General features: G+C 62.1%; 1 protein-coding gene across 4 annotated transcripts in view; it reads left to right on the forward strand.

The window, feature by feature from the left end:
• L3MBTL1 (L3MBTL histone methyl-lysine binding protein 1) overlaps window positions 1-13,005 on the forward strand; it is a 38,034-nt gene extending 25,029 nt beyond the window's left edge. Inside the window, exons 18-25 of one of the 4 annotated variants that reach the window (XM_055139600.1) lie at window positions 755-869; window positions 1,940-2,039; window positions 2,205-2,402; window positions 2,493-2,542; window positions 5,229-5,386; window positions 5,905-5,967; window positions 10,450-10,557; window positions 10,856-13,005. In XM_055139600.1, the coding sequence (XP_054995575.1) occupies window positions 755-869; window positions 1,940-2,039; window positions 2,205-2,402; window positions 2,493-2,542; window positions 5,229-5,386; window positions 5,905-5,967; window positions 10,450-10,557; window positions 10,856-10,954 (891 nt within the window). In that variant the 3' untranslated portion in view covers window positions 10,955-13,005. Of the gene's footprint in view, window positions 1-754; window positions 870-1,939; window positions 2,040-2,204; window positions 2,403-2,492; window positions 2,543-5,228; window positions 5,387-5,904; window positions 5,968-10,351; window positions 10,558-10,819 lie in introns of those variants that run through there. The other 3 variants (XM_055139602.1, XM_055139603.1, XM_055139601.1) reach the window with 3 other exon arrangements.
• Window positions 13,006-13,248: the final 243 nt, after the last annotated feature.

Genomic DNA, 13,248 nt, shown 5'->3' on the forward strand with positions numbered 1-13,248 from the left:
GCCAGGGTCCGTCCCTGGCACCCTGTTTGGGCCCCGAGCTCAGCAGGAGTGATCCCGGAGCACAGAGCCAGGGCTGGGTCCCGAGCACAGCCCAGTGTAGCGACCCCCCCCCCCAACACACACACACACACACACACACACACACACACACACACGACGGCCAGGGTCTGGCTTGATTCAGACTGTGGACACACACACACACACACACACACACACACACACACGATGGTCAGGGTCTGGCTTGATTCAGACTGTGGACACACACACACACACACACACACGACAGCCAGGGTCTGGCTTGATTCAGACTGTGGACACACACACACACACACACACACACACGATGGTCAGGGTCTGGCTTGATTCAGACTGTGGACACACACACACACACACACACACACACACGACAGCCAGGGTCTGGCTTGATTCAGACTGTGGGGACACACACACACACACACACACACACACACACACACACACGACCGGCCAGTGTCTGGCTTGACTCAGACTGTGGAGAGCTCCAAGCTCAAGGCCAGTGGGACAGTGGGAACCAGCCCTGACAAGTCTTTCCTCTCCCTGGGCCCTAAGCTCCTCCCTGGGCAAACAGGCCTCCGTGAGTTCGTCGTCGTCCAGGACAGGCGGGCAGTGCCTTCACGCTGAGCCCGGGGAAGACGCAGCAGCCCGGATGGGTCCTTGTGCGAATGGCCCTCTGGGAGCCCCGAGGAGGCCTGACCGCCAGCCCTCTCCTCCCCAGCTCCACTTCGATGGCTGGAGTCACGCCTACGACTTCTGGATCGACGCCGACCACCCCGACATCCACCCGGCGGGCTGGTGCTCTAAGACGGGGCATCCCCTGCAGCCCCCTCTCCGTGGGTACCCCCGCCCCCTGACCTTTGCCTCGGGGGTCATCACCCCAACATCACCCCCAGGGCCTTCGAGGGGTGGGGGGCTGGCCCCCATGTCTAGGTCTGACCCTGACCCCCCAGCCTCCCCACCCCGAGGGGGCGCTGTTGTACTTGGTGGTCTTCCGGCCTTCCCACATGAGGGGTTGGGGTCCTGGGCCAGCCCACCCGGGAACATGTGCTTCAAGGCTTGTCACACCGTGGGAGGTTTCTGGGCTGCTCACGGAGCCTCTCAGCAGGTTCCCTCTGTGGCATCCTCTTCCTCTCTGGAGACCAGGATTAAAAGCCAGGCTGTGGGGCCGGAGCCATAGTACAAGCTGGGAGGGTGTTTTACCTTGCACGCGACCGACCTGGGTTCGATCCCCGGCATCCCTTATAGTCCCCCAAGCAGCACTAGGAGTGTTGGTGGATGTGCCCCTCCCCCCCAAACAAAAGGTTAGCCCATTGGTCTGCTAAGCCCCGGTTCTCACTGTTGGGCTTCCTGCCTTTGTTTCCCTGCTGGAACCACTTCTGTCTCCTGTGAGATCTCCATCACTCTACAAGCATAGGTAGAGCATGAAAAAAGGCGGCCGAGGGGGTTGGAGCAGTAGTGCAAGGGGTACGGTGTTTGCCTTGCATGCACCTGGCCCGGGTTCCATTCCCAGCATCCCATAGGGTCCCCCGAGCACCCCCAGGCGTAACTCCTGAGCGCAGAGCCAGAAGTGACTCCTAAGCATCACCGGGTGTGACCCAAAAACTGGGGGGAAAAAAGGTTCCAGGATGAACGTAGGGAAACACTTGAGAATCCCACAGACTTGCCCCCGGTGGCTCCTCGGGCAAGAGTCCCCAGGGGGTCCGGCCTGCTTATCTCAGGAGGGCCCGGCTTCCGTCCCTCGAGGGGGACAGATCGCCACCAGACATGGTGTCCCCAACATTTTTGGACCCCTGGACCAGGCAGCTCCTTCCTGGTGCTGAGCTTCCCTTGGGACACTGTTCCCCCCTCCCGGCCCCTCCCCAGCCTCCAACACCCACCACTGACCCCTTTCTCCTGGCTCCAGGGCCCCGAGAACCCAGCCCCGCTGCCCCCGGGGGCTGCCCCCCTCTCGCCTGCCGGAGCCTGCCCCACGCTAGGACGTCCAAGTACAGCTTTCACCACCGGTGAGCCCGCGGCGCCTGTCCGGCAGGGCATTTCTTGGCTACCGTCTGTGACCCTCTGAGGGGTCCCCTGGGCGCTCTGAGCGGGGTCGGGAAGGGTCGTGCATCACCCTTCCCGGGTGAATCTGAAGGGTGAATCCCACCCACCCGCTGCCGTCTCCTTCCCAGGAAGTGCCCCACTCCTGGTTGTGACGGCTCGGGCCATGTCACGGGCAAATTCACGGCTCACCACTGCCTCTCGGGCTGCCCGCTGGCCGAGAGGAACCAGGGCCGGCTGAAGACGGAGCTGTCGGACACCGAAGCCACAGCCCGGAAGAGGCACCTCGCGGGCTTCTCCCTCAGGAAGAAGCCTCGCCACCACGGCCGGTGCGGAGGGCGAGGGGGCAGGGCCTCGTGTCCCCCGGGGCCCAGCCGGGCCCTGATTGCCTGCCACCGACCCGCTCCCTCTCGCCCTAGGATCGGACGTCCGCCGAAGTATCGGAAGATGCCCCAGGAAGATTTCCCGAGTAAGTCCCTTGTCACCGACTCCCTCGTCCTCCAACAAGTGTCCATAGTGAGTGCCCCGTGATGGGTCAGAGGAGTCCGCTGGGGTGTTGGGGGCGAGGGGAGGCGGGCAGAGGTCAGCGGCAGGAGCATCTCTTGGAGCCTGGAGTGACCTCAGGTCCCAGCCCCGGTTCCCGCAGGCCTGGCTGTGAGTCTGCAAGGGACGCTCAGCCTCTCTGTTCTCTGCGCTCTCCAGGGCGGGCAGGAGGCTGCCCCGGGTCCTGCTCCCTCCGTTCTTGGTCTCCTGGGAGGGAGGCCCGGGCTGGTCCTCTCCAACCGGCTCACCTGGAGCAAATCACACAGCATCTCTCTGCGCCCGTTTCCTCCAGGGAACTCGGGACCCCCCCACTGGGAATCCTAGTGGGCGCCACCTCTCACCCCGGCCAGCGCCCCGGCTGTCTCTGCCGGCACAGACTTGCCTTCGGCAGCGCCGATGTTCTCCTCTCGTGAGAGAGGGAGGCTGAGGGAAGCCCAGCTGCCCTGTGCTGCTGGCATGCGTCTGTCACGCCGATGCCAAGCTGAGCCCAGTGTCACAGCACCGCTCCGTGCCCCATGGCCCAGAGGCCTCTCCCCGGGCCAGTGGGCAGCTGCCGTCCTGCTGTGTCCTCACTTGTGTTTAGCCACAGCTGTTTTCTCTCTGCCCAAAGCTTCACTTCTTTTCTTTTCTTCTTTTTTTTTTTTTATGCTTTTTGGGTCACACCTGGCGATGCACAGGGGTTACTCCTGGCTCTGCACTCAGGAATCACCCCTGGCGGTGCTCAGGGGACCATATGGGATGCTGGGAATCGAACCCGGGTTGGCCGAGTGCAAGGCAAACAGCCTCCCCGCTGTGCTATCACTCCAGCCTCCAAAGCTTCCTTTCTTACCAGGCCACCAGTCAGATTGTGTTAGGGCTTCATGCTAGTTGGGTTGTCTCTTCCAAGCCCATGGACCGGGGATTTCACTCAGCGGTGGAGCAATTGTCCTTTTAAAACAAATTTTTTTTTTTTTTCAAATTTTGGGGCTACACCTGGCGGTACTTAGGGTTTACTCCTGGCTCTATGCTTAGAGCCACTTTTGGTGGTTCTTTTTGCATTTTGGGCCACACCCAGGAGTGCTCAGGGGTTACTTGTGACTCTGGAATTACTCCTGGCAATGCTCAGGGCACCCTATGGGATGCCTGGAATCGAACTCGGGTCAGCCACATGCAAGGCAAGCACCCTACCCGCTGTACTATCGCTTCAACCCCTTTTGGGTTTTGTTTTGTTTTGTTTTGTTTTGCTTTTTGGGTCACACCGGGGATGCTCAGGTGTCACTCCTGGCTCATGCACTCAGGAACTACTCCTCGCAGTGCTCGGGGGGACCATATGGGATGCTGAGAATCGAACCCAGGTCGGCTGCGTGCAAGATAAACTCCCTACCCGCTGTGCTATTGCTCCAGCCCCCCCTTTTGTTTGTTTTTATTTGGGGGCCACACCTGGCAGTGCTTAGGGGTTACTTCTGGCTCTGAACTCAGGAATTATTCCTGGCAGGGCTCAGGGGCCTGACAGTATGGGATGCCGGGAATCAAAGCCATGTCAGCCGCGTGCAAGGCACACGCCCTACTTGCTGGTACTGTTTCTCGGGCCCTTCTGATGGCTCCTCAGGGACTCTCTGGGGTGCTGGGGATCAAACCCAGGTTGGCCACATGCAAGGCGGGCATCCGGCCTGATGTACTGTCTCTGCAGCCCTCGAGCACTAGTCTTGCATGCAGGAGGACCTGAATTCAACCCTGAGCAACACACACACACACACACGCACACGCACACGCACACGCACACGCACACACAGAGTTGTCAACATGGCAATCTCCGAAGATAGTCACCTATTCTGAGGTACTGGGGGTTAGGAATTTGAGGGGGAGGGTCAAAGTTTAACCCAAAGTATGGTCCCAAGGGTGGCTGAACTGTCCACCAGGAAATGGGTCCATTTCACTTCTGTCACTGACACAGTTCCTGATGCCCGGCAAGGATCGTCCCTCACCGAGTACAGAGCCAGGGGTCACCCCTGGTATTGCCAGGTTTGACAACCCCCCCTTTTTTTTTTTTTGCCTTTTGGGTGAAAAGGAAGCAGAGCCATAGGCTTGTGCTGTTGGCCAGTGGGCCCAGGGTTCCGCTCTTGGGCCTGCGTGGGCTGGGGCATGCAGAGAGCCCCGACAGGTTGGCAGGGTGTGGGGGGATCTGCACAGAGCAATGGGCAGGGGACCTGGGGGGCTGCACAGAGCAGTGGGCAGGGGGCGAGCCAGCAGCTACTGATTCTCCCTGTCGACGTGGGCGTCACCGTGACGAGACGCCAACACAGACAGGACTTTGCGGGTCTGGGCTGTGTTGGCTCTGGGGGCCGCCCCGCTGCAGGGGGGCTCGAGCATGGCGCTCGGGGGTTGCGCCTGCGCCCAGGAGGCCGTTCCTACAGGGCCCCACGGAGCCCCTCAGCCAACCAGAGCGTCTGGAAATGGGGCGGGGGGGTGGGGAGGGCCCCTTTGGTTGGGGTCGGGCGCCTGGGGCCTTCCTGCACCCCCACCAGACAGACCCCCAGGAGGGCACTGCGGCCCAGTCTCTCCGCCAGCTCCCCCGAGGGGCGCGGGTCCCGGGGCTCTGGGGACAAGCCCAGAACTCTGCCTCCCCTTCCCAGCTCTGAGCGCCGACACCCTGCACCCGTCCCTCTTCCTGTCGGCCCTGTCCACGCACCCCGACCGCTCGCTCTCGCTGGGCTGGGAACAGCACTGCAAGCTCCTGCCGGGCGTGGCGGGCATCTCGGCCTCCACCGTGGCCAAGTGGACCATCGACGAGGTGAGGCGCTGGGGCTGCTGCTCCTCCACCTCCTCCCTCCTCTCCCTTCCTCCCTCCTCCGCCTCCTCCCTCCACTCCCTTCTTCCTCCCTCCTCCCTCCTCCGCCTCCTCCCTCCACTCCCTTCTTCCTCCCTCCTCCCTCCTCTCCCCTCCTCCCTCCTCTCCCTTCTTCCTCCCTCCCTCCTCTCCCCTCCTCCCTCCTCTCCCTTCCTCCTCCCTCCTCCCTCTTCCCTCCTCCTTCCTCCCTCCTCCCTCCTCCCTCCTCCCTCCTCCCTCCTCCCCGCTCTGTGCCCTGGCAGGAGGGCCAGATCCTGGCTCCCGCGTGCCGAGCCCTGGTGGGCGCCGACCCAGACACCCCAACTGGCCCATCCAGCGGGTGGGGAGAGACAGACCACAGCCCTGGGACAGCCAGGGGTCTCTGATGAAGAGAAGAACGTGCTCTCAGCCCAGAGGGCACCCAGACTGGGACACCCCCGGCCCTCTGCCCTCTTGGCAACACGGCTCCTTTGGTTTCCAAGGTCTTTGGCTTCGTTCAGACCCTGACGGGTTGCGAGGACCAAGCGCGACTCTTCAGAGATGAGGTAAGGATGCGTGCAGGGTGGGACGGCAGGGGGTGGCAGGGACCCTGCCCCCAGGAGTCAGAGCTCAGGCGCCCTCTCTGCTGTGAACCCCCTCCCCCGGCCAGGGAGGCCCCCACCTATTCCCACGTCTCGGGAAACGTGGTACGGGACAGTACAGTGATTAAGTGGCCTGCCTTGCGTGCAGCTGGCTCGGGTCCAATCCCTGGCAGCCCGTAGGGTCCCCTGAGCCCTGCCAGGAGTGCTCCCTGAGCACTTCCAGGTGTGGCTGCTCTGCTCCTCCCCCCCCTCAAAGCCCTCCCCCACAAAATAAAAAAGGACAGTTTTGTGTGCAGCCTGGGAACCGTCCGCCTCAGACCGTCCCCGGGAGGGAGCTGGACCCCCCTCCCCCTCCCGCCACTCTCTGCCGGCCTTCATTCTCCGGCCAGCCAGGAGGCTCCCATGGGACGCGCATGGCACATCTCACCGTGTGCATCTCTCCGGAAGCTTCCCCCGCAAGCCAGCCACAGGGAGGGCCGCAGGGAGGGCCGGATCCCAGGGCCGCGGCTCTGCTGGCCGCGTGGCTTGGGAACCAGCGAGGCAGCGAGTGGGGCAGCGCCAGGAGCGCCAGGAGGTCTGACGCATCCCACTGTGTGTGCAGTTTCCTCGCAGTGCCATCTCGGGCCACAGAAACGCCCAGTGTTGGCCCAGAGCCATAGCACAGTGGGGAGGGCGTTTGCCTTGCACGCGGCTGACCCGGGTTCGATCCCTGGCATCCCATATGCCCCCTGAGCACTGCCAGGAGTAATTCCTGAGTGCAGAGCCAGGAGTAACCCCTGAGCATCGCCAGGTGTGACCCAAAAAGATAAAAAAAAGAAACGCCCAGTGTGGTGGAGGCTCAGCCAGGGGTAAGGGGGTGCTGGCGTTTAGTGCGAAGCTGCCCTGAATAAAGAACTTTGCTCAGGGGCTCAGGAGAGGTCAGGGGTGAAGGTGCTGACCTTGCTTTGGCACCGGGCACTGCAGACGCTCCGTCCTGAATAGCCCCGGAGCACAGGGTAAGCCGGCCACCCACCCCCCACCAGTTAAAAGCCAGGGACACCTCCTGGGACACACCCAGTGGTGGAGCACGTCATCTGCATGTGTGAGGCCCTGGGTTCATCTCCAGCGCCTCAGGCTCCCCTGAGCACAAAGGTGAGAGTAGCTCCCGGATATTGCTTGAGTGCAGCCCAAACACCAGGGTCCAAATGTTTGGCAGTTTTGGGGCTGGAGTGATAGCACAGTGGGGAGGGCATTTGCCTTGCACATGGCCGACCAGGGTTGATTCCCAGCATCCCATATGGTTCCCCCTAGCACTGCCAGGAGTAATTCCTGAGTGCAGAGCCAGGAGTGACCCCTGAGCATCGCTGGGTGTGACCCAAAAAGCTAAAAGCAACAACAACAACAACAACAACAAAACAAATGTTTGGCAGTTTTCTGAGGAATTGATGCCTCAAAGGCTTTGTGTGTTGGGCCACTTCGGTGCCAGGACTTGAACCCAGAGCCTTAGACGCCTGTTTTATCAACTGAGCACATCCCCCACCTAGATGGTCTTTTTCTGGGGGAGGGGTTTGGGGGCCACACCTGGTGATGCTCAAGGCTTGCTCAAGGCTGGCTCCTGGCTCCGTACTCAGGAATCACTCCTGGCGGGGCTCAGGGGACCCCAGGGGATGCCCGGGATTGAGCTGAGTTGGCTGAGTGCAAGGCAGGAACCCTACCCGCTCTGCTGTCGCTCTGGCCCCGGAATCCTGTATTTTTAAAATTTATTTTGTTTGTTTTGGGGCCAGACCTGGCGGTGCTCAGGGCTCGCTCCTGGCTGTCCGCTCAGGGATCACTCTGGTCGGCTCGGGGATCATATGGGGTGCTGGGGATCGAACCCAGGTCGGGCTAGTACAAGGCAAGTCCCTACTCACTGAACGATCTGGCCCCCTGAACCCGGCATTTTTTGTTAGGAAACTTCGAGATTGCTGTAGTTTATTACAGCCACATCACAACAGGCTACCCCCAAAGTGTCTTTGATATTAAGTATCAATGATTCGCTTTATCAAACCAAATTTTCCAGTGCATTCATTATTTGGTTTTTTGTTTTTTGTTTTTTGGGTTTTTTTGCTTTTTGGGTCACACCCGGTGATGCACAGGGGTCACTCCTGGCTCTGCACTCAAAATTACCCCTGGCGGTGCTCAGGGGACCATGTGGGAAGCTGAGAATCAAACCCGGGTCGGCTGCGTGCAAGGCAAACGCCCTCCCCGCTGTGCTATCGCTCCAGCCCTCCAGTGCATTATTTTGTACACCCCCCATCTTTTTCTTAGTTACCCTAATGTAAATCCCTGTGTCAATCCTTATTAAATGTTAACTTGTTGGTCTTGTAGTCTGATTATATTGTTTTATTTATTTGGTATTTCTTTTTCCCGGGAGGTGGGTGAGCCACACCTGGCTGTGCTGAGGGCTTACCCCTAGGTCTGTGCTCGTGGATCGCTCATGCCTGTGCTTGAGGGGCCGTATGGGGTGCAGGGGGCCAAACTCGGGCCTGGCGCGTGCAAGGCGAGAGCCCTGCCTGCCGTACCGTCTCTCTGGCCCTTGCACTGTGCTCAGTCTTGCTTCTCTGACGCCCGCAGACCTTGTCCACAGGGTCCCCGAACCACCTGTGCTGTCACCCCCACCCCCATGTCTAACCCCGTGGTCCCCACCAGAGAATCGACTGTCACAATCAGTGGTCTGGGGGTGAGCGTGTCAGCCAGCAGCAGAGCCCCCCAGACGTTGCCCCTCCAGCCTCGTGGGGAGAGAGGCCACTCCCAGAGTCTGTCTCTGTCCAGCTGGGTTCGTGATTCAGGAAAGAGCAGAGGCCAGCCCAGGGGCCGGCCTGATGCCAGTGCGGTCACCAGCGTCCCCAAGAGTCCAGGAATGGGCCCTTTGCAGGCGCCCAACGCTGACCTCAGGGCAGCGCCCACTTCCCCAGGCAGGACTGGGCAGACAGTGCTTCTCTGTGGCTGGACCCATCCGTTCAGGACACTCGGGGACACTGGTCCAGGTGCTCTCGGCCCAGGGACACAGGCCGGTCATTAGAGGGACCGTTCGGAGGAGAAGTTGGAACTCTGAGGCCTGCAGGTCCTAGAGAGAGTCGGCTGAGAGTCTATCTGTTGGAGCAAATAACCGTGGAGGTTGGCCCTGGCAAGGTGATGGGGACCCAGGGGGCACTGGGAAGAGAGCCAGCTGGTAGCTCTGCCTCTGTGAGCTCCAGAGACGGGGGTGCCAGCCAGAGTGGGGGTGCCAGCCAGAAGGGGCGATGCTAGTGCCAGCCAGAGGGGGGTGCCAGCCAGAGAGTGGGGGGGTGCCAGCCAGAGAGTGGGGGGGTGCCAGCCAGAGGGGTTGCCAGCCAGAGAGTGGGGGGTGCCAGCCAGAGGGGGTGCCAGCCAGAGAATGGGGGGTGCCAGCCAGAGGGTGGGGGTGCCAGCCAGAGAGTGGGGGGTGCCGGCCAGACGGTGGGGGGTGCCAGCCAGAGAGTGGGGGGTGCCAGCCAGAGGGGTGTGCCGGCCAGAGAGTGGGGGTGCCAGCCAGAGGGGTTGCCGGCCAGAGAGTGGGGGTGCCAGCCAGAGGGGTTGCCGGCCAGAGAGTGGGGGGTGCCGGCCAGACGGTGGGGGGTGCCAGCCAGAGGTGGGTGCCAGCCAGAGAGTGGGGGGTGCCGCCCAGAGTGGGTGTGTTTGCAGACAGTAGCTCAAGGCATCAGCAGCCTCTAGACCAGCCCCAGCAAGCGGTCTCCTAGCTCAGGGCTTGCTCCCAGCAGTGCCTGGGGACCATATGGCATGAAGATCATGATATCTGGGGATTGAGCCCAGATATCCTGCCTGCAAAGCACACACTGAACCACTGAACTCTGTCCCCCGACCTGCCTGATCTGTTTTTTTTGTTTTGTTTTGTTTTGTTTTTGGGTCACACCCGGCAATGCACAGGGGTTACTCCTGGCTCTTCACTCAGGAATTACCCCGGGCGGTGCTCAGGGGACCATATGGGATGCTGGGAATCGAACCCGGGTCGGCCTCGTGCAAGGCAAACGCCCTACCCGCTGTGCTATCGCTCCAGCCCCCCGCTGCCTGATCATCTGTTTTTAACTTTTTTTTTTTTTTTTTTTTTTTTTTGCTTTTTGGGTCACACCTGGCGATGCACAGGGGTTACTCATGGCTCTGCACTCAGGAATTATTCCTGGCAGTGCTCGGGGGACCATATGGGATGCTGGGAATTGAACCCGGGTCAGCCGAGTGCAAGCCAAACACCTTCCCCGCTGTGCTATCACTCCAGCCCCTGTTTTTACTTTTTACTCTCCCTCTCTCCCCCTCTCTCTCTCCCTCTCTCTCCTCTCCCCTTCTCTCCCCCCAGGTAATTCTGTGCTCCTCTCACCGCCTCCCATCAGCCTTTCTGCAGTTACTGCTGCTCTCCTGGCAGTGCTCGGGCTGACCAGTGGGCCCCGGGGGCAGGCGCAGCCCCAGGCTGGCAGGTTTGGAAGCCGCTGTCCCAGCTCGGACTCAGCCGGGCGCCCTGAGCCGCAGAGAAGCCGGCAGAGAGAGGGACCCGCCCGCGAGACGGTGGGAGGCCCGAGGACCGCGTCCTTCCCTGTCCCACGGCCGTCTTCCTTCTCTCCTCTCTCCCTCCCTTCCCCTCTCTCCTCCTCCTCCTCCCGCCCCCCGCCTGCCTGTCTCCCCGTGTGCCTTCACACCCACCCCTCTTCTCTCTCTCTCTCTCTCTCTCTCTCTGTGCCCCCCACCTCCCCTGAACACCCCCCTCCCCTCACCCCTGCCCCTGGACTCTCTCCCCCTCTCCGCTTCCCTCCGCCCTGCCCGCCCCCAGATGATTGACGGCGAGGCCTTCCTTTTGCTGACACAGGCGGACATCGTGAAGATCATGAGCGTCAAGCTGGGTCCTGCCCTGAAGATCTACAACGCCATTCTCATGTTCAAAAACGCCGATGACTCCCTAAAGTGACCGGTGGGGGCTGGGCCCCCTCCCGGCCTGCGGTGCCCGGCCTCTGCAGGGAGCCCCCGCCCCCAGGCCCCCTGTGACCCCCCCCCCACCGTATCCCTCTTACCGATGTGGTCTTCCCAGGAGGCCCGGAAGGATGGAGTTCGCAGGCGAGGGTGGAGGGACCCCGATGGCAGCCCCACGACACCCCCCCCCCCCGCCACCCCCAGCAGACTTGGCTTCTCCCCGGAAGGGGGTCTCTGTGCTGAGGAACAGCCCGTAGGGCCTCTCCTGGGCTCCGTGGGGGGCCGAGGCCTTGCTCAGGAGAGCCCCTGGGTGCCTCCGGAGCCCCCCACCCCGTGCTCCCCCAAGTCTCTGCTTCTCTCTCCCAGGGGCCCGCCTGCAGTCCCCCCCGTCCTGTCCTGTCCCTGGGTCTGCCCTGCTTCCCTGCGCAGGGCCCCCCGCCTCGGGCTCCCCAGCTGCCCGCCTCCCTTTTTTTTTTTTTTTGCTTTTTGGGTCACACCCGGCAATGCACAGGGGTCATTCCTGGCTCTGCACTCAGGAATTACCCCTGGCGGTGCTTAGGGGACCATATGGGATGCTGGGAATCGAACCCGGGTCGGCCGCGTGCAAGGCAAACGCCCTACCCGCTGTGCTATCTCTCCAGCCCTGCCCGCCTCCCTTTTGCCCACACGTGGGGATCGGGCACTTGGCTCGTGGGTCGCGCCCCATTCTGGGGGCGCTGGGCACTGCCAGTGAGGACCCACAGCGAGTCCCCGTCCAGCGAGTGAGGGACAGCGGCGGGCTCCCCCGGTACCGTCTACCCCACGGAACTGTTTCCTGCGCTGGGCAGGGCAGGGCGGCCCAGCAGGGGGGTGGCGGGCACCAGCCCAGGGCAGTGGGCGTGGCGGGCCGGTGGCCATGCAGGGTGTCACCCGCAGTGTGGGGAGGAGCCTGGCCACAGGCCTCGGCCCTGGGAGCACAGCACCTGCCGCCCTCACCCTGAAGGCTGGGAGGGGGGACCCTGGATCTTGTCACTTCCTGAAGCCCCTCCCCCTCTGCTCCCCCACCCGCCCCCTGGGGTAGCTGCTGGGGATCCGACCTTCCTGTCCACATGGGGGGCACTGGCACCCCATGTCACTGCCAGACCCGTCCCCCAGCCTGTCCAGGGAGGGTCCGGGAGAGGCCCCCCGCCCCCCCGCTCCCCGCAGGAACTGGGCCCCAGCGGCAAGGGGGGGAGGGTGAGGGACACTTGCAAGGCCCCGACCCCAGGGCCCGAGCTGGGCCTGCCGAGTGTGGGGGACCCAGTGCCCATCCACATGGGGGTCCCCGCTCGGTGCTTTGCAGGGTGGCCGGAGGCCAGGTGTTGGGGAAATGGGGCAGGTGAAGCTTTATGCCTGCCTGAGACAGGAGGAGGCCCGGGGGCTCCCCACGCAGCCTGGGGGGGCGCCCCTCTCCACGGGGACCCCCTTCCGGCCGGTAGGTGCTGTTCTAAGCACAGCCTTGGGGAAGGGGCTGGCCCGGCCAGCTGGGCTCCAGGGCAGGAGAGCCCTGACCCTGGTGGGGAGGGGCTCCCGTGGGCCCTGCGCTCTCCGCACCCACATCCACGGCTCCGAGAAAGCAGAGGGGAGGGGAGGAGGGCGCTGCCTTCTGCTACCCCACTGCCCTTCCAGAGGCCCTGCCCCGCCCCCAGGAGACGGTGGCACCTGGGCCTGGGAGCCCAGAGGGAGCCGGGCTGGGGTCTGGGCCAGTGCCCGGCACTGCCTGTGCTTCGGCCGGACGCTGGGTCCTGCCCAGGCCAAGGCCAAGGCCAAGGGCTGAGTGTCTGAAGCAGAGCAGACGCTCCCAGGGTCTGAGAAGGGGCCCTCGCACCTTCATTCACATGCACTTTCCGTGGGGTTGTCTTTCGTACTTGCGTGTGTGTGTGTGTGTGTGTGTGTGTGTGTGTGTGTATCGATGCCTGTGTGCGTGTTTAAGAGAATCCTGTGATTTAAACTGACTCAAGTGGGGGGAAAAAATTACAAACCATGATGTGTTTTGTCAGTGAACCCACGTAAATAAACTTGAACAATTGAGTGACACCTAGTCAGAGTCTGTTTCTATTTTCATGGAGATATCCAGAAATAAAACTGATTATCTGTAACACTTTTTTTTTTTTTTTGCTTTTTGGGTCACACCCAGCGATGCTCAGGAGTTACTCCTGGCTCTGCACTCAGGAATTACTTTTGGCGGTGCTTTGAGGATCATATGGGATGCCAGGGATGGACTCAGGTCGGCCGTATGCAAGGCAAACGCCCTAGCTGCTGTACTAATCACTC

This window comes from Sorex araneus, chromosome 5 (assembly GCF_027595985.1).
Source record: "Sorex araneus isolate mSorAra2 chromosome 5, mSorAra2.pri, whole genome shotgun sequence".
In the NCBI taxonomy this organism is placed as follows: domain Eukaryota; kingdom Metazoa; phylum Chordata; class Mammalia; order Eulipotyphla; family Soricidae; genus Sorex; species Sorex araneus.